The sequence below is a fragment of the Mycteria americana genome, chromosome 25, assembly GCF_035582795.1.
Source record: "Mycteria americana isolate JAX WOST 10 ecotype Jacksonville Zoo and Gardens chromosome 25, USCA_MyAme_1.0, whole genome shotgun sequence".
NCBI classification, from domain to species: Eukaryota; Metazoa; Chordata; class Aves; order Ciconiiformes; family Ciconiidae; genus Mycteria; species Mycteria americana.
Window position 1 is genome coordinate 3,251,275 of NC_134389.1, and position 19,188 is coordinate 3,270,462.

Below are 19,188 nucleotides of genomic sequence, written 5' to 3' on the forward strand. Positions count from 1 at the left end.
CGGGATGCAGGGTGTGGGTAGGGGGGGTGCAGGGGTGCGGGATGCAGGGTGCGAGGTGCAGAGCACAGGGTGCAGACCAGGGCTGCGAGGTCTCAGGCAGAGGCGTTGTTTGGGGTGCAGGGGTGAGGCTGGGGGATGCAGGGTGTGGGGTGCGAGGTGCGGCGATCACACCGCCCCAGCCCAGCTCCCGTCAGCAGCGGCTGAAGCAGCGGCTCTGCCCCAAGACAAGGATCCCTTGCACCGGTTACGATGCGGAAGCTCTCACCACTGCTCCTTCCCTTCAGCACCTCGGGTCCCAGCAAGCTGACGGCGCCTGGTCTTGTCTTACTCCATTTGATTTCTCAGACTTGATCATTAGCCCGTAAGGAGGTTCCCGCCGGCGATATCAATTCTGAAGCATCAATACTTCCTCCAGCTCTCTGACACCCCAGAATACGTCTCTGCGCTTCACCCCACGCACAGACCCCGTTGCACGGGGCAGTTTGCTCCTGCCCGAACCCCAGGAGAGGTGTGGAAGCGTTTTTCTCCGCTGGCTGCCTGCAGGCCGGCGGAGATGCTGCATTTCGGGCTCCTTCTCAGAATTTGCAACGCTTTCTCCGTTGCCACGCTGGAAACCTCCTTACGGAGATGGGCGGAAGCTTCTCCTGCCAGGGAGGGAGGGCTGAGGGTCACCTGTAGGCACACGGGGAGCAGCAGCAGGGCTAAGAACAGACCTTGGGGGGCTGCCAAGGCAGCGACGCTCTCCCAGCCATCCTGCCCGCCCTACAATTACACTAATGACAAGAGTTTGGAAGAGGGGAAGAGCAGCTCGTTCCCAGAAGCCACGTATCCCCTGCCGGCCGAGGACCAGAAAAGGCTGGCGGCGATCACCGCCTGCCTCCTCTCCTCCCCGAACGCGCCGGGAACAACCCCAGCTCGCTGCCCTGCTACCGACGGGCTCAACTGCCGCGCCGGGAGCTCATTTCGCAGCGCTCCCGCTGTCGCCTCGCGGCCTTCCTCCTCCTCCTCCTCCTCCTGCCACTGGCTGGGGCCGGCAGGGAGGAGTGCTCCTCGCTAACTAGTGCTTGTTTTCTATGGAACTTTAATTGCAGGGCACGAGGAGTAAACCACCTACCACCGGCAGCAAGTGGAGTTTTGCACAGAAATTCCCCGGCATCGGGCTGATGTGTCCCTGCCTACGTGCGCACAAAATCCGGCGTTATTTATGGAAGGGAAAGAGTTACACGGGAGAAGATTACAGGCTGAGTATACCTGGAGTAACACAGTGACTTTGATTACAATTACTGACACTGCTGGGTGAGGTGTAATTAATATCGCGGAATAATTACATGGTTACTTCATCTGTTTAAAAATATATAAATAGCCTCTGCTGAGTTTTCATTGAAAGCAGCAAACACCAGCCCCAAAGCCGGAGCCCGGCAGCAGCAGGCAGGGCTCCACACAAGGACCCGGCGGAGCCCCAACAGAACCCCGGGGCAGAACTGGGGAGGAAAAAGGGGGAAATGGTAAAAGCAGAACAGAAAGTGGCTGGTTCCAGAAGTAGCCAGGTGATGCCCAAGGGTACCTCAGGAAGCTGAACACCAGCAAAAAATAAAGCGCGAGGGGCTGCGCTTCGGCAGGCACAGGCGCCGGCTAATGCCGAGCGCCGCACCATTGCCGAGACGGCGCCGGATGGTGCTGCTGATCCCCACCAAACCCAGCAGAAGCGGCACGAAGGCAATGGGCTTTGTTTTAAACAGATGAAGCTCCTGCCCCCGCTACCACATCGCTTGCCGGCAAGCCCCTGCTTGACCCCGGCGGATTCGGCACCGCCGGCTCGACTGCGGTCGTTCCCGGCGCAAGCGGAGGCGGTTGTAGCTGACGGGGTTTTTCAGCCGGCAGTTCTGAGGCCGCCGCAAAGAGCCCAGCGGCTTCCCAAAATGCTGGGGGGGGGGGGGGGGGGTCCCGGGCGGGCGGCGACGTGAGCACCCGGAGACCCCCCCAGCGCCTGGGCTTGCCTGCCGGCCCCGCCATCGGCCATCGCCGCAGCGGCTGGGGGCAGCCCTGCCCGGCCCCACAGCCCCGCACGCTTTAGGCACTGCTTTCCCGGCTCTGGCGCGCGTCTCCAGGCAGAACGTGACACCGAGGACCAGAAAGAAGAAGCGTCCCTTGTTCTGCCCGGGCAGAAAACGCTCACGGCTCCGGAGAAACCCCCCCCCCGGGCAGGTTACGGCCAGACACCATCACCCGCCTGGCAACGCGAGAGGGGGCTCGTGTGGGTCCCAGTAAGGAGATGGGACGGAGCGTGGGCAGCGTAGGTCAGAGCCTGTGCAAGAAACCACCACGTTGGCATCTGCCCAGTGGGCTCTGCGATGGCGAGAGGGGCAGGGGGCGAGGGGAGGAAAACTCTCCCTCTGGTGTCTCCGTTGCTTCAGTGCTTCTGACTTGTTGTTTTGTTTTGTTTTCAAATGTGAAGACCTGAGATTGAGCGTGGGTTTTCCGTCCGCCACCGGACGCCGCGGCACGGCCTCGCCCGAGGCGTCGCCTCCCGTCCCCTTCCTTCACCACGTGTAGAGGCACCTGAACGGGGATGCGATTCCCGATACCAAGGCGTTGGCAAAGCTCCGAGCATCGCTCGGCACCGCTGGTCCTACCGGCTCCGGCCGAAGGGTCCTGCGGCGGTGCGAGGACCAGAAGAAAGTCCATGGAGACCTCGGGACCTGCGTGGAAATGCTTCCCCTGTCCGTGGGGGGCTGAGGGGCTGTGTTTTAGCAGCTGCTTGAGCTCGTGTAAGGGGTGGGGAAGGAGGTGGAGCTGACCCCAATGGGGCTCTCGGAGAGAGGAGTTTGGGGGGTGCCCACCGGCACACCGACCCCCCGCGCCTCCAGGACGGCGGCGAGCAGGCGCTGCTGCTGCTGGCGCAGCATGTCGGCCATCAGCAGGGGCAGGGAGTTGAAGCTGGCGCTGAGCTGCTCCAGCTTGGACTCCAGGCTGCCGATCTGCTTCTCCAGGTCCTCGCTGCGGTCGTTGAGCTCGGTGATGAGGTCGTACATCACGTTCTGCATCTACCGGGAGGGGACGGAAGGGACGGCGGAGGGGTTAGTGCCGCTGCCGCCGGCAGCGTCGAGCCCTTTAACCCCTTCCTGTGAGCAAAGCCCTGGGAGCTGCCCCGTCTCAGCCTGCTCCGGCAGCTCGCCGGGCGCCGTGACCGCAGCTCGGCTCGCCCCGGGACGTTAAAATGAGGAAACCCTGCCTCCGCGCAGGCAGAGGGGAAAGGGGTGGCCGGCCCCATGCTGCCGAGCAACGGTACCCCCAGCTGGGGCTGCGTAAGGGGGTGCAGGGAGCAAAGACCTTTCCTGGAAGCAGGGTGACCCCCCACCGCTCCCTGGCTTGTGCCTGTGTTTCTCCTCCTGCCTTGCAAGGGCAGCCATCTCACGGCAGCTATTCCCGGCTGACGTCTACCGAGCCGGAGCATTTTGCGGTCAGCCAGGTCTGCTTTAGTTTTTCCAAGCGACGAGGAACGCTCGGGCAGCCTGGCCGAGCCGCGAGGTCGCTGCGGGCACTTGCCTTTGAGAGGTCGACCAGGGTGTTGGCTTGGTCGCTCAGCTTCCTCTGCTCCATCTTCACGCTCCGCAACCTGGGGAGAAGGAAAGAGCAACGTGGCTGCACGCCCTCCCCAACGGCAAACCACGGCCGGAGACCTGCCCGCACCCGGGGCCACGGGAAATTGTCCCCACGCCCCTGCCAGGGGCTGGACCACGACTGCCCCCGGGGCTGGGGCTCAGCGTCCCCCCGGTCCGGCGCGCAGCCCCTTACTGGTGAATGGCTTGTAGGAACTTCCTCTGGTGCTTCCTGACTTTGGCGTGGTCGATCTTCTTCAGCAGCTTGGTGTGCTTATAGATGAGCCACGTTTCCCGCAGGACATTGGCTGCCGCGTTCTTGATCTGCAAGAGGAGAGTTGGCTGAAGGTCACCGGCCCCGGCTGCTCCGGCACACAGGATGTGGGATTTCATGGAGACACTGGTCTGGCTCTGCCGTGAGCTGCCGGTTCGTAAGCCGGTGCTGCAAGAGCACTTGACTCGCCCCAGCTGGACCAAGGCGCTCGGCTCCGCTCCCGCACGGTCTCCTGCGCCTTTGCACGGGATCACGCGCAGCTCGGACGGCAGCAAGGGCAGGCAGGGCTGCCCGCACCGAGCGGCGGGTCTTGGCCCCTGGTGCGCCTGCATCCCCATCCTACCCCGCGCCGACGCTCTGCCACCGGGCTCCTCGCCCGCCCGCGAAGCTGTACCCTGAGCCTCGAGAAAAAGAAAAACATCCCAAAGTTTTTCTCGATTCCCACATCCATCTGCTGCTCTTGGCAGGTCCCGGCTGGGCTGCCAGCATGAGGACGCAGCTTCCGCAGGCTCCCCGGCTAAACCACGGCTCTGCTGCTCACTCCAAGATGAATTGGCCGCGGCCTGCCTGGCACGGAGCCTGCAGATCCATATCCACGGCCAGGGGAGCGGGGCCGTCCGGCTGTTTGCTTTCCCGGCCCGGCCACCCAAGGCCCCCGACCATCCCCGGGGCGTCAGGGCTCCGGCCGGCGTGCGGCTCTGCCGGGGCTCTGCTCTCCCCAGCGGGGTTCCCCGGCCACATCCCGGCACTGGGAGGCCGCCCTTCCATGGGCCGCACCGACGCTCGCTTTGCCACCATCCCCTATATAAAATATCGCTCCTGCACCGGCGTGCGGAGCCCGTTACATGACACGGTGCTGTCGGGTTGCCGACGCTTTGCCGTGACGAGGCTGCTGAGCCCAGGCACCTCCTGCCGTCCCCGCGCGCTGCCGGGGATGTGACGCCAGACCCCGGCACAACCAGCAACCCCGCGGACCTCCCCGTCACAGCCGCGGCCTCTGGGTCCCTCCTCGGGGATGGAAACCGCCGGAGCCTCACAGCACGGCTCTTGTCTGCGGCAGGCAAGGCGCTGAATCACCGAAATCTGGTTGTCTTCCTGACACCGAGCTACGTGAGATCACGCTCCGCAAGGGGAGAGAGTCCGTATCCTCCCAGGGAAAAAAAAATGGGATTTTCCTCTCGGGGGGGTGCGAGCGAGCATCCTGCGTCGCCTAAATCCCTGATACAGAGCTGGTGCTGTTCGCCTTCACCGTAACGCTTGCGCCTGCACGGCACCCAAGGCACTCGGACACCTTCCTCCCGCCGTGGTACCCGTGCGACCTGCACCCAGGGGTGCCGACACCTTCCTCCCACCACGGTACCCAGCACCCCCAGCTCCTGCCCCACGGTACGGCCCCCCGCTCCCACCGCCCCCCGCGGCACCTTACCCGCTTCGTCAGCTGCGTGTCCATCATGAAGTTGTGGACGTGCTTCTCGGCTTTGGTGAGCTCCAGCTTCCTGGCCACCACGGCCACCACCAGTGCCGTGCAGCCGGCACCCTGCACGGGGACATCAGTCAGGGAAATGGTCCGTCGCCCTCCAGCACCCTCGTGCAACAGCAGCGCTCCCACCCTCACCATCGCAACCCCCTAATTAATTAAAGCTCCACGGCCCCCACCCACATCATCCGAACGAGGAGATATCACAAAGCCTGGGTGTCCTTGAGCGGCTGACGATGTGCTGGGTAATTAACGGGAGAGGCCGGGGCTGATTTTCGAGGTCAGCGGCGATCAGCGGTGAGCCCTCGCCTCCCCGGCACCGATGGCTGGGCTAAGCCTGCTTATCGGTGCCACCGCGGGCCGGGGACCTGCCCCGTGCCGGTGCCCTGCGGGATGGGGAGCCCCCCGCTCCCGAGAGGGGTCCGGGGTGAGAGAGCGGTGGGGAAGCACCAGGCGACCTGGGTGAGAGCGAGGAAGGGGACCCCCAAATCGGGACCCCCTGAATCGCCGCATCTCCCACCAGCGACAGCTGGGAGCTCGCTTATCCCGGCAATTGGGGCCGGATCCGCGCGGTAGCCGTCATCTCCGGCACGTATTTGTCTTTGGAAAGCAAAGGTGCCAAGCCTCCGCTCCCTGCGGTGCTCCTGCGCTCTGCCTGCCGCTGCCCGTACCAGATGAGCCGCTCCCCCCTCCCAGCACTCTGGCAGAGGCCCACGATGCTGGCAAACGCGCCTTAATTTATTAAAGAGTCATTAATTAACATCATGCTCTGAGCTGGATCCGTTAGCATCCCCGAAGGTCCCGCCGCGTGCTCTCGGCTCCCACCGCTTCTCTCTTCCCGGCGGGGCAGCCGCCCCCGGTGCCGTGGCTCGGGGACCCCGGGGGAGCCCCGGCCCCGGCAGTCGCAGGGGGTCCCGATCCCTGCCGGCGGGGGCACTGCTGCCAGATGGGCGCCGGGAGGGGGGCACGCTTTGCCAGATGGTGCCTCGGTTCAAAGTAATCCCCGGCTGGGGCGGGAGCTCCGGGAGCCCCCGGCACCGGGACCCCCTCGGCCGAGCCGGCGGCTGCTCCCCTGCGCCGCGCTGCTGGGAAATGCCGCGTCCCCAGCCCCAACGGGGATTTGCTCCCTCGCTTGGCTCCTATCAACAGCATCAGCCTCGCTGGTGCCCAACCTCATACGAGGCAGATCAAAGACTTGCAGATAATATAAAATTAATACCCGCCGGTGGAGCCGCCTCGGCCGACAGCTCTCCCGGGGCGCAGAGCGGCAGAGCTGAGCCTGGACGGTGCCGGGTGCCGGCTCGGGCTGCCCCAGCTGGGAAACGGGGACAGGGACGGCTCCATCCCCAGGGCCCGGAGCTGAGGGGAGCAGAGCCGGGGTGCGGGGGGCTGGGATCCGCAGGGCAGCCGTGACCTCAGGGCTGCCGGCCGCTCCTTCGGCCGCCCCGGCTGGAAAGCCCCGCAAGCCGGGACATCTCACAGGCGCCTTGGAGCAGGTATGCCGGAGGCCCCGGAGCACGGTGACCTTCTGGCCACGAGGGAATGAAGCCGCGGCAGAGCGGTGACGCTGGTGGGAGCGTAGGGGGGTGGAGGGCTTCCAGCCGGTCCTGGCTGTCGGTGGAGCCGGCAGCATTTGGGATCGCTCCGGGCGATGGAAGCCAGGTGGTGCGAGCAGGGACGCCCAAGGGATGCTCGGGGGCCCCTCTGCTCCCTGGGGACGTCCCCGACCCCGCTGCGGTTCGGCTCCCCCCTCCCTCGCCGAACGCGGGTCTCAATCCACCCCAAATTCGCCAGCGGGGACCACGGGGCGGGGGACGGGCTGGTGTCCCACACTGCACCCCGCACTGCAGCACCCGCCAGGCACGCACCCAGCCTGCACCACCACCTCCTTAACCAAACCGCCACGTCCTGCTAATCACCGTGCTTACGGTAATCGCAGCTACAGCTCTATCAGCTTCCCGGCTGCGAGACCTCGGAGCCGAAGCCGTTACACCTCGTGCACGGACAAGCCAGCCGGGAAGCGGGTCCCCGTAAAATCTGGCAGCCGTGCTGCCGCAGAGGGGACAGGCAGAGCCCGCGGGATGGGCGACCAGCTCGGCACGGCCCTTACCATGATGCCAGTGAGCAGGCAGACACCCTTCCCGCAGTAGGTGTGCGGGACCATGTCGCCGTAGCCGATGGAGAGGAAGGTGATGGAGATGAGCCACATGGCACCCAGGAAGTTGCTGGTTACGTCCTGCTGGTCATGGTACCTGCCAAGGAGACACGGGCATCAGCGTCACGGCAGGGGACAGGGATGGCTGCGGGGAGCAACGGGGGCACCTGGGCGCCGTGGCTCCTCTGGCACCAGGCTGTGCTGTGCAACGGGGAACAGGGATGAATAACGTGGCAGGATGCCCCATAGCAGCAGCGGTTGCACAATTTCTGGTGCAGGAAAACCCACGTGGACAAAATCAGAGTGAAAACTCAACGGAAAGGGCTTCTGCTTTCGGTCAGACCTGTCACCGCGTCCCGGTCCCGCCGGCTGCGTCGCCGGTGCCGTGCGGTGTGGTGGCGAGAGCTGGCTGATAGGAGAAACGGCCGTGGCTCCGCAAAGCCCCCAGCCACACCAGCTCGCTGCCGGCGTCCTCCTCTGCCGCGGGCTGAGCCCGCTCCCCCTGCGCCACCCGGGAGATGGAGCCGTCAGCGGCCACGGCAGAACCGCCGGGGACGGATCCTGCCAAGCTTCCGGCACGCACTTGGCTCTCAGACGGCGCAGGGGAACGGCTCACACACTCGAGACAAAGCACACGTGGAGCAGCCGCGGCTTCGGGGACGCTGCAAACTTTCCATGGCCACGTCCCTGCCGAGCTACGAGGTCAGCGACCGCCCCGCAGCCAGCTGTGGCTCTTCCGGCAAACACGCAACCGGGGGCCCCGGCTGCCTCCGGCTCCCCAGGGCCAGCGCGAGCCCGGCCGAGCCGTGCGGCGATGCTCCCCAGGGGATGCGGCGCTGGCTCCCGGCGGCGGAGCAGGGGTGGGCGGGGGAAGGCAGCACCTTCGCCCTGCCACGGGCAGGACAGTCACGCTCCTGCCCGCACGCATCCCTCTCCCTGGCAGGCTTCTCCCAGCCTCCTCGTGAAATCGTTAGAGGGAAACCAGATGGAGCTTTTGGCAATTCCCCCCCAGTTCATCCCAGCTCCCCGCTCCCGGAGCAGTTGGGTTTTCTCCTCTTCTGAAATGTTTTTCCCCCCAAGTAACCGGAGACTCGAACGAGATGCTGGTGCACGAGAAAGCACCCTCAGCCACAGCGAGAGCCGCTGCCACGCTCCGGGCAGGGCTGGCCAGGGGATCCGGAGCCCATCACCGCGGCCACGGTGGGGCTCCCCAAAATCCCAGTGCCGGCAGCGGCGCGCATCCCCCATCCCAGCCCCGTCCCGCAGGATGTGAGCTCTCGAGCCGCGGGGACAACCCCAGGAGCATCGCGCTGGGGAAGGGGGTTACGGCGCAGCCGGACAGACGAATGTTTTCTCTTCCGAGAAGCGCTTTGAGCAGAAGGAGCCGATAAACACTGGGGGCTGGCACGCGCCGCAGCAGGAAGAGGGGCTGCCCGCTCGCGCCGAGGGCTGCCGCAAACGGTTAGACCCCAGCGCCGGTTTCCGTCGTCCCCTCAGCCGCCTGCCACCACCCAGGGCACAGCCGCTCCCTGCCGACGGGGCTGCCCCGAGCGTCGCCCCGGTCCCCCGCAACGCCTCCGCCGAGGGGAGCGTGGCCACGCCAGGATGCTGCGGCAGCACGGGCTCGGCTGGACCGACCCCTTGGGTTTGGGCAGCACCACTGGGGAGCCCCGGGCCGGCTGCACCCGCAACCTGGGGAGCGGGGCCGGCTGCACGTGCGTGCACACGTGGGCGCTGCCGGCGGGCAGGCCCGGCAGCACTGCCGGCACCGCAGGCAGCTCTACGCAGCGGCCGGGCGAGCGGGCGAGCGGGCGAGGTTGCTAAGCGACTCGCTGCCTTCAGAGAGCTGCAGCCCCCCGGCACGCACTCGAGGATGCCCGGCGGCGACTCTGCGCCCGCGGGCACTGGAGCGGCCCACGGTGCCGAGGGGACGTGCCACAGCCACGCTACCCCAGCCCGGGGACCACGTCTTGGAGTGGCACAGCCATCTCCGAGCCGCCCGGCCCCAGCGGGTGCCGGCTGGGGATGGTCCCGCAAGCCACTGCAAACCGGTTTCCAGTGCCGGTGCAGCAACCTGCCGTCGGTGGGGACACAGGGACGCGTCCTGGGTGGCCCTTGCAGGGGCTGTGCAGCACCCAGGGCCGGTGCATCCCTCGGGGCCGGAGGATGTCCCAGGGGTCCTGTGTCCCCCCGGGTCGGCGCATCCCCAGCCCGGCCGGGCGCCCGCCTGAGTTCACGTCTGCCGCTCTGTAGACAGAGGGAGGCGGCGGCAGCTCACGGCAGCTGCGGTGCCGGTGATCTGCAGCGCCTCGTCTGCGTCATTTCTTTTTTTTTGTTGTTGTTGCTGCTAATGGTTCTTTATTTACATTGCTTTTTCCAGCCTAAGCCCCCCAGGTGCAGAATCAACCCCCCGCGCGTCCCCCGGGAGCCTGTCTGCCCGCTCCCCGATTAGGAGGCACAAATAAAAATCTCCCAAACACAATTAAGCAGCGCATGACTATCCAGCACATCCTGAGAGCATCATTAAGGGAGGCAGGAAGGCAAACGCAGCCTGTAAAAGCTCGCAAAATCTCAGCGTGCCGCTCCGCTCCGCTGCCGCGGTCCTTAAAGCCGCTCTAACGCCCCTTCCCGGGGTGACCGGCGCGATGGGTCCTCCTGGGGAGGAGGGGTGGCCTTCCTCCCGCCTTGCGAGCCCCCAGAAGCAAGCAGGGTGTCCCAGGGGACCCCGGGGTGCCGGCGGGCGCGAACCCTTGCACCTCAGCTCCGAGTATGGCACGAAGCTGCTGCAACAACTTAAAGGGATCTCGTGTGCGATTTCGCTAATCCACGGACACCAAATCGAAACACGCGCCCGTCTCGGGCGCTTTCCCGCAGACCAGCCCAGGCTCCCAGAGCCCTCGGAGGCAATTAGCCGCGCTTTGATGGCAGCCCGGCGTCCAGCTCGGCCTCCTGGGGACAGGGGTGGCCCCGTGCTGGGACAGGAGACGGGACACCCTGCGAGGGACCTGTCCTCCCTGCCCCGGGATGGACGGGTGCCACCGGCACCTTGCACCGCAGGCGGGGAGAAACCCCTCCGGCACAGCGCCGGGGCGGGCTGGGGGTGCTCTGCCACAGCCCCCCGCTTCCCCCCGGGGGACGGAGGGGTGCCGGCGCGTCCCCCCGAGAGAGGGAGGTGCAGCAGTACCCACCGGGGCCGGTCTCCACAGCAACCCCCGCGCCGAGCACGCCGATGCCGGCGTGATGCCATCCGGCAGTGGGTTTGTCACCGCGGTGTTGTCATGGCAGTCGCTCGCAGCGACGCCAGAGCTCGAGCCAGGCGCTGCCACTCGCCAGCCTCACAGCACCTCCAGCCTCTCCCCGTGCACGGCCCCCCCCCCCAGTCGCTGCCGCTCCCCGCGCCCCCCACGCTCCCTCCTGGGGCTCCCGCGCCGGCCGGCACCGCACGCCGTCCCGTCGCGTGGGGACCCTGCCTGTCCCCGAGGCACTGCGCTGCGAGGACAGGGCTGTCCCTGCCTCTGCCTCCCGCCCGGGACAGGGGCTCATCGGTGGGAAGCCAGAGCTGCCGAGCCCCCAGATCTCTGCATCCTCCCACAGGGTGCCGGGACATCGCAGCTCTGCCGCGCAGCCCAAACCACCGCGCAGCCCAAACCGCCGAGCATCCCAAACCGCCGCGCAGCCCCAGCCCCTCTCACCTCTCGCACACCCGGACTGTCCACGCAGCGATGATCCAGAGGGAAATGCTGAAGACCAGCAGCACCGTCCCAGGGCAGATGGTCATGAGAGTCTTCATGACGAAGCGGGTGTTGAAGTTGATCTTGTTGAGCGCCCCGATGCTGCGCGAGGAGGCGTCGGTGAAGAGCTTGCTGTGCAGCAGCATCACCCGAGCGATCAGGTAGAGGCGCAGGAACATGGGGATGGACAGGATGATGTCCACGTCCGCCTCTGCCCGAGAAGGCGTGTAGGAGAAAGCCAGGCGGGCTGTCCAGAAAAATTTGTACTCCCCGGGGATGGGGTGTATGGCACAAACCAGCATCTCCAGGCTGATGTAGAGGATGCGCTCGTACGTCATCGCTATCCGCCAGTCGTCGGCTCCGTTGTCGATCACAAAGAGCTACCGGGATGCAAAACCACACGGTTACCGGTGGCCCCGGCCAACCCTGCCCCACCAGCATCCCGCCACGGGCGGCGGGGGGGACCGACACCAGAGCCCCGCAGAGCCGGGGATGGCTTCGGCCAGGAGGGCTGGGGATGGATTGGGAAGGAAAAGGCGGGAATGAACCTTTGCCATCCCCTCCGCTGCTCTGCCTGTGTGTTCAGGGGACGGTTACGGTGCTGGGGGCACCCCAGAAAGCCCAGCCTCGAGCACATGCCCAAGCACGGCACGGGGACAGCTCGCTCCGACCCACTCCCGCACACCGGCTGGCAGGAGCCCACCTCCCGGCACAGCCTGCTCGCCCGGGGCACAGAGACGGCCGAGCCGTGGTGCCGCAGAGCACCAGCACGAGCCACCCCAGCCCCGTCGCTCCCGCCGGTGCTGCACCAGTGTCACCGACGGCCACCATGCCCCGAGTGCCAGGGCAACTTTTGGGGAGGGAACGCCACAGCCCGAGCACCCGGCCGCTGGCGGCGCTGGGATCCGGTTGTCATGGCGACCGCCGGTTCATCCTGGGTACCAGCTCCTCTCCCACTGCCGGCAACGGAGTCGGGGTCTCTGCGGGAGCGGGGGGGACGGCAGCTCGGGCTGGCCCCTCCAGGACGCCCCCAGACCCCTGGGGGTCACCCACCCCGTCCTGCCTCAGCGGGTCCATCCTGAGGCTGCCGTCGGCTTGTCCCTGGTGCAACGGGGACACCGGTGTCACCTACAGCAGCGGGGACGCGCTCAGGGGCTCTCCACAAGCAGCGCTTGGCAAAGACGCCGCTGGGAAGGGATCCAAGGGGGACGTGGCAGCCGGTGCTATCGTCACCGGCGTGTCCTCGACCCTACAAAGCACGGAGTGACACCGGCACGGCCGGGGGGCCAGGAGCTCTCGCGGCTGCTCCAGCCCGGGCGGCGGGTGGGAGCACAGCCCCGGCTGGCACCGCGCCCGGGAACAACCCTCCCGCCCCGCCGGAGGCCCCAGTGCACCTGCGCCAGCCGCCTCGCCGGCACGGCACGGCACACAGGGCTCTCCCCGGGGACGGCAAGAGCTGCTGGGACTGACTCACGGAGCGGCCGTCCCCGGCCACCTCCCTTTCTGTTTGGAAAGCTCCGCTCCTTTTAGCTGCTTTGTTTGAGAAATTGTTTATAAAAATGCTCCAAGCTGTCAAGGGAGATCCTCAGGCAGTTAGCAAGCTGACAGCCCATTCCTTCCTGGAAAAGGGTGTTAAAAATAAACAAATTAGCAAGAGGAAAAAGGCAGGGAGCCTTTTGACTGCGTGTGGGGGGGTTTGCGACGGGCCAGGTCAGGGAAGGGAAGGAGCAAGGAGGGATTCGGGCAGGTTCCCCCTACGCCAGCTCCTCTCAGCCCCGCACCTGCGGCGCATCGCTGCGGGTTTCCATGGAAACCCCGGCGCGGTCCAGTGGTACCCGACAGGGCATCCCCAGCATCCCCGGCACCGGCTCCGGCAGGGGAAGGAGCAAGGCTGTTGGCCGCCGCAGCTCCAGGCAAGCGAAGCGCAAGGGAAGCCGCCGAGAAGCCGCGTGGGGGAAAAAGCTTGACCTGACGAAATGCACAAAGAGCCCTGGGCGCCCCGAGGGCAGGGACGAGGGGGGCTGTGCCCCCCCCCCCCACCCCAAAAACCCTCCCGGCTGGAGCTCCATCATGCGCTGTGGCGAGAAACGCGGCGCTGGCAGGGGAACGGCACGCTCCGCACCACCCCGGGGCACCGCAGCGGTGGGAGACCCTTCCCCGGGGCGGAGATCGGAGCCGTCCCAGGGCGCCGAGCCCGGTGCCGCCGGGAGCAGGTCAGCCCCTGCCCGCAGGCGTAGGGAGGGCGAGGACCCGGCAGCGCTGCCGGCAGCTCCCGGCACACGCTCAGCCGAACGAAGAGCGAGTGCCACACACCATTAGCAGCAGCTCGTAGCCTTGCAGCAGAAAGCAGAGCTGGGAGGCCGGGGCGGGCGGGCGGGCGGGAGGATCTTGTTCACCTGCAGCCCTGGCTGGCGGGCACGGGGACACCCCGGGGACCCACCGTCGTGCCAGCCCATCGGGTGACAGCGGGCGTAGGCAGCCGGGGAGGGGACAGGCAGGACCCCAGGACCCCAGGCACGGCGATGCCCCAGCCCCGGAGAAACCAAGGCACGGGGGAGAGCCGCAAACGTCCTGAAGGGCTCGGCAATTAACGCAATTAATACTGAGGAAAGAGGCCGAAGCCGCTGTCAAGTGTTTCCTGGAGGCCGGGGAGGTCTGGCAGTGCCGTGGCAGGGCGAGCACAGCCCCCCCTTAGCAAGAGGGACGAGAAGCTGAGGATTTACAGCTCGTCGGCCCCACTTCCATCCCCGGCCGGATTATCAGCAATCTCTTTATAAGCACCTAAGAGATAATAGGGCGATCAGCAGCCAGCGTGGCTTTGTCCACAGCAAATCGAGTCAAACCGATCTCATTCCCTTCCCCGCCAGTGCAACCAGCCCAGCGGAGCCGCTGGGGCCGCACAGCTTGGACCGTGGCGAGGTTCGGCGTCCGCACCGGCACGGGGCGTGTGCTCAGGGACCGGGACCCTGCGGAGGGACGGCGGCAGAGATTTTGGCTCTGGCCGCGGCCGGAGGCGGGGGAGAGGTGGGAAGCCCCGCGCGCCGCTCGGGTGGACGCCGTGTTTGCACAGCCCGCTCCCAAGAACAACAAGCAGAGGAAGCCAGCGAGTGTCAGGGCACGGCCCGCCCGGCTGACCCCAACCGCCACCACCCCGGGGTAAATATTATTCTAGCAAAAACCAGAGTTCTCAAATATTTGCTTTGAGCAACCCACCGCCAGGCTCGGTCCCCGTGCAGTCGGGCTGAGCCGGAGGGGTGGCCCCCGGGAAGGTCCCTTGCAGGCAGGAGGCAGGCAGGGAGCGGGGCTCTGCCTCCAGCCCCCCAGCCAGCAAAGCTGCCCCATTCCCCAGCCTCGAGCGGGACGAGGGGGGATCTTTGGTGCGGCAAAACACCGGGTACTCGGGGCCGGGGGCTTCGGCGTCCCTTCCCGGGATGCTCCTTCTCCTGCCCGGTGATTCATTCCTCCCATCCCCAAAACACACCAGCGTCGTGCCAAAGCCGGATCCCGTGGGGAAGCGCAGCCTTCCTGGAGCAAACTGGGAGCCCTGTCGTTTCCCAGCAAAGCCGGGGCAGGCAGGGAGGAAGAGAGTGGGCAGCCCTGATTAGGAAAGGATTTCACAGCTTTCCTTGGCACCTCGGCTGGTTTGAGCCCTTCCTGGCTGCAGCCTCCCCCAGCCGCCGGCAGCTCCACCGTGCACCCTGCGCCCGGGCAGACCCCTCGGTGCCCGGCCTCGCCGCCCCCCGAGAGCCCTCGCTGCCCCCAAGACCCCAGCGAGGAGGGAGAAGGCTCCACGCAGGCTGCGAGCTCGGGTACCGCATCCCACCAGGGTGGCCGGCAAACCCCGCAGCCCACCCCAGCCACCCGCCCCGGCAGCCCCTCGCTCGCCGCCGGCGACACCGGGACCTACCTGCACCTCCCGCGTGTGGTAGGCGATGATGAGGCCCAGCAGGATGACGGTGGAGAGGCTGATAAGGCATTTCAGGGCCAGGGAGAACATGGAGTCCTGCAAGGCGAGAGCAGGGCGGGCGTTAGCGGGGACGAGGCCGCGGGACCCTGCCGGCGCTGGCCACGATGCCGGGCTCCGCGCCCCCAGGGAGATGCTGCCCCCCCAACACCTTTTTCCTTCCCCGCCGGCCCCAGCTCCCAGCCCGAGCGGCTCGGCACAGCGGCGAGGGCACTGCCGGCACCGCCGGCACCGCGGGCAAGAGCGGTCCTTTCTCCAAAATGTTTTTTAATGCGACTCTGCCAAGTGTCATTACCAGCCTCCCCTCGCTGGGACGCGCGATGCCAGCACCCCGGCTGCATCCGGCGTGAGCCCAATATTATGGCACCCTAATGGATGGTCTAATTAGAGCTTCCTGCTAATTAGCTCCATGTAAATTAAACCAGCCCCTGATTCACTGGTGGCCAAAGCGGCTGCTCCCCAGGACCCCGCTGGGAAGAACAGGATTCACCGTCCCCTCCCTCGGGCTCCCCTCCGGATCCCATTTCAGTCGCCGGCAAGCTCGTGCTGCTGCCGGCCACGACCCGGCCCCGCCGGTGCCGAGCCACCCACCGAGCACTGGCAGCCCCTCGCCAAGGTGTCCAAACCAACCTGCCCTGCCACCGCACCCATCCCACACCTCCACCCCATCCCGAGACCCGGCACGCTCGCGGCGTGCTGAGACCTAGCACGCTCGTGGCACGCTGAGACCCGGCACGCTCACGGCACGGCGCACCCAGGCCTTCAGCCTCGCTCCTCTCCCTCTCCCCGGCGTTCCCCATCCCCGCGGGGTATTTAAACGCGGAGAAGGGACTATTTGCCGCGGAGGCGGTGGCGCATTGTTAACGACTTGGCTCCGGCCGCGCAATTGTGTGGATATAATGGCTGGTTCTGAGAGAAGTGCCGGGGACCAAACAACGGCTATTAATAGGCAAACTCTGGGGCAGGGCTCGTGCCAAGGCTGCTCCGGCCAGACCCTTCCCGGGGACACTAATCCTGCCTGCGCGAAGCACGGGGACCCCATGGGGCCGGTGGGTCCCCGGGAGGCGCAGCCACCGCAACCGCGGTGGCTGCGCCTCCCGGGGACCCACCGGCCCTCCCTGGCAAGCGTTATTGGCAAAGGCTGCTGCACACCCACCGCGTTTACCAATGCCTCCTGGCAGCACCGGGTCCGGAGGGACCCGGCAGGAAGAGCCGCTGCTGGATCCCACGCTCGCGGCAAAAAACAGGGGCGGGGGGCTTGGCCAAACTGCGACGACGCCTCGGCACCCCCGGCACGCATTCTCCCCGTGCCACACAGGTGGCGGGATGCTTCACCCCGGCGGTGCCGCGCAGGCTGCTCGTGACTCCGGGAAGCAGCGGGTGCCGTCCCGGAGGCAGGAGAGGCCCCATCCTACTCAAGGGACAAGGCAGAGAGCAGGCAAAACCCAGCCACCGCACCCTCGCTTTCCGGCTCAGCCCCGGCACCCTCCGGCCTGGGGAGCACGCGGCAGCACGGCTGCTGGCCGCAGGGCAGAGCTGGAGCCGGGCCATGGCGGGCAGCACCGACGTCCCCGTCCGCACAACAGCTGCCGGCCCCAGCCCCAGGCGCTCCTTCGGTCACGGCCGCATCCCTGCCGGCAAGCTCTGGTTTCCCACCAGGGGCTGCCGGGGGGGATTTATAGACGGTCGCCCGCTGCCGCAGCTCCGGCCAAGGGCCTGGGGCGGGCGGGAGCCAGGGACCCCCCTGCACCCTGTGGTTATCGGCACGAGCTCCGCGGTGAGCGGCAGGCGCCGGGGCAGGGGTCGGGGCCGCGGGTGGCTGCGCAGCGGCAGCGCTGACTCACAGGGTCTTCCCCGGCTGACACAGCAGCTCGGCGTGTCGGGGCCAGCAAGCGTGGCAGCGGTGCTGCCGGCAGCCCGGCGAGGGCAGCCGGTCCCTCCCGGCACCAGGCACGCGGGCCCGGGGAGCCCGGCGAGGGCGGCCACGGCTCAACAGGTAGCGGGCGCAGGTGGGGGACAGCGGTTCGACCTTGCTCCTGCCGAAGGGGAGCGGGAACCGCCGGGGAAGAGGCTCCGGCGGCGAAGCATCCTCCTCCCTCGGCAGGGGAGCCAGGGATGTGGGCTCGGCACCGAGGTGTCCCTCTGCCTTGGGCAGCCGGGGCTCGGGAGCCCCCCGCCGCCAGCCGGGCACCTCCATGGGGAGACGGCGGGGTCCCCCGCGCCCACGGGACCCCCAGCCGTGTCCCTCCCTCCCTCCCTCCACCTGCTCCAGCTCCGTCGCCTCCTCCGCCTGCGCCGCCCTCCCCACCACCCGCGCCGGATAATGGCAGGAAGCGGCGAGCAGCCCCTTCCCACCCCGCTCCTTCCCCTCCGCCGGCGGCACCGCGGCACAGGGACCCCCCCCGGCCCCCTTGGCAGCACCATCCCGCTGACGCCCATGGGTGCCACACACGCCCTGCCGGCGCGGGTGCCGATGCCTTCCCCTCTCTGGATAGGTATAAATAACATGACAGATGTCTATACAAAGAGTTATTCATATCGCTGCCAACCAGCGCAGCCCGGGAGCAGGAGCTGGAAGGGGCGTGGGGGGGCGAATTATAAATAAAAGACATCGTCCTGCAAAAAAAAAAAAAAAAAAAAAAGAAAAAAAATGGAAGAAAGGGGTGTGGAGGAGGAGGGGGGGGGGGCTCCGCCGCACCGCCGAGGGCACAGAGCCTCGAGGAGCGCCCAGCCAGGCCGGCGATGGGCACGCAGACCCCGGGGGGTTGCTCCCCGGCTCTGCTGGTGCACGGGGCAGCTCCGCCAGGACCCGGCACAGCACCCGCCCCGGCACACACCGGCTGGCACGCGGCCCCAGCGGCCCCCAGCCCGGCGCTTGCCGACACCTGCGGCCACAGCGTCCCTGTAAGGCCCCCGGGCCGCCCCGTCGGTCCCCAGCCAGCCTGTACGGCCCCGTCCCGCACCATACGGGGCAAACGGTTCCGTGTTTGTCCCACGGGACGCCGTACGGGGCAAACGGCACCGTGCTCACCCCACCGGGCACCGTCCGGCACCGACGGCCCCGCGCCCACCCCCCTGGACCCGTAGGTACCTTGGAGTAGAGCCCCCAGGAGAGCTCGGTCTCGATGACCATGACGACGATGCCGAACATGCCGAAGATGAGCGCGTAGTCGCTGAGGCGCTTCCTCTTCTCGAAGAGCGCCCGGCGGTGACCCAGCCGGTAGCCGATGTTCTGCGCCTTACGCTTGGGCCCCTTGGCGAAGGCGGCGGGGGCCGGGCGGGCGGGCGGGCGGTCGGGTCGACGGGCGGCGGGCGCGTGGTTGTCCTCGCGCGAGACGACGATTTCGGGGGGTCCACCGGTACCGAAGAGCTGCAAGGGCTGAGCCTCCGGCTCGGCCTCGATGAGGTTCCTGCGGGATGCGCTGAGCCGGCTGAGGGGCTTCATCACCCCCCCGCTGTACTTGCAGGAGCTCATGGCGATCTCGGTGAAGGGGTTGCTGTCCCGCCGGTGCACCAGCGGGCTGGGTTGCCGGTGTTTGCCGCTCCCCGCCCCGGAGCCCGCCGGGTGGTCGCCGAGGTTGAGCTGGCTGCCGTGGCGGGAGGAAGGGTGGAGGGCGGCGGGGGCGGCGGGAGGAGGAGGAGGGGCCCGTAGCGACCCGGGCGAGGAGTGCAACAGGCTGTGCTGGAGCGGCGGCAGCGCGGCGGGAGGCGGCGGCGGCGGCGGTGACCGTTCATCCCCCGGTAAGGGGCAGGGACACCGACCGTCCTCCTCCAGGTCCCCCACGCCCGAATCGTGGAGATGCCCCGAGGTTTCCATAATGGCGGTACCGGCGCCGCTTTCCCGGGCACCGGCTCCGCTTTCCCGGGCACCGGCCCCGCGCGCTGGATCATGAATGGGCGCCGCGCGCTCGCCGCCGCCGCCGCCGCCGCCCCCGCCGCCGCCGCCGCCGCCGCTGGCCCGGCCCCGCCGCGCCATTGGCCACGCCGG

At 67.5% G+C, this 19,188-nt stretch overlaps 1 protein-coding gene across 1 annotated transcript; it reads right to left on the reverse strand.

The window, feature by feature from the left end:
• KCNN3 (potassium calcium-activated channel subfamily N member 3) lies at nucleotides 1-19,135 on the reverse strand. Its single transcript, XM_075524771.1, has 8 exons — nucleotides 18,292-19,135; nucleotides 15,144-15,239; nucleotides 11,198-11,616; nucleotides 7,461-7,602; nucleotides 5,300-5,410; nucleotides 3,796-3,923; nucleotides 3,547-3,616; nucleotides 1-3,044 (listed from the first exon to the last, which is right to left on the reverse strand). Exons 1-8 carry the CDS (start codon nucleotides 19,015-19,017, stop codon nucleotides 2,748-2,750), a joined length of 1,989 nt encoding a protein of 662 aa, XP_075380886.1. The 5' UTR covers nucleotides 19,018-19,135; the 3' UTR covers nucleotides 1-2,747.
• Between the last annotated feature and the right edge of the window lie 53 nt (nucleotides 19,136-19,188).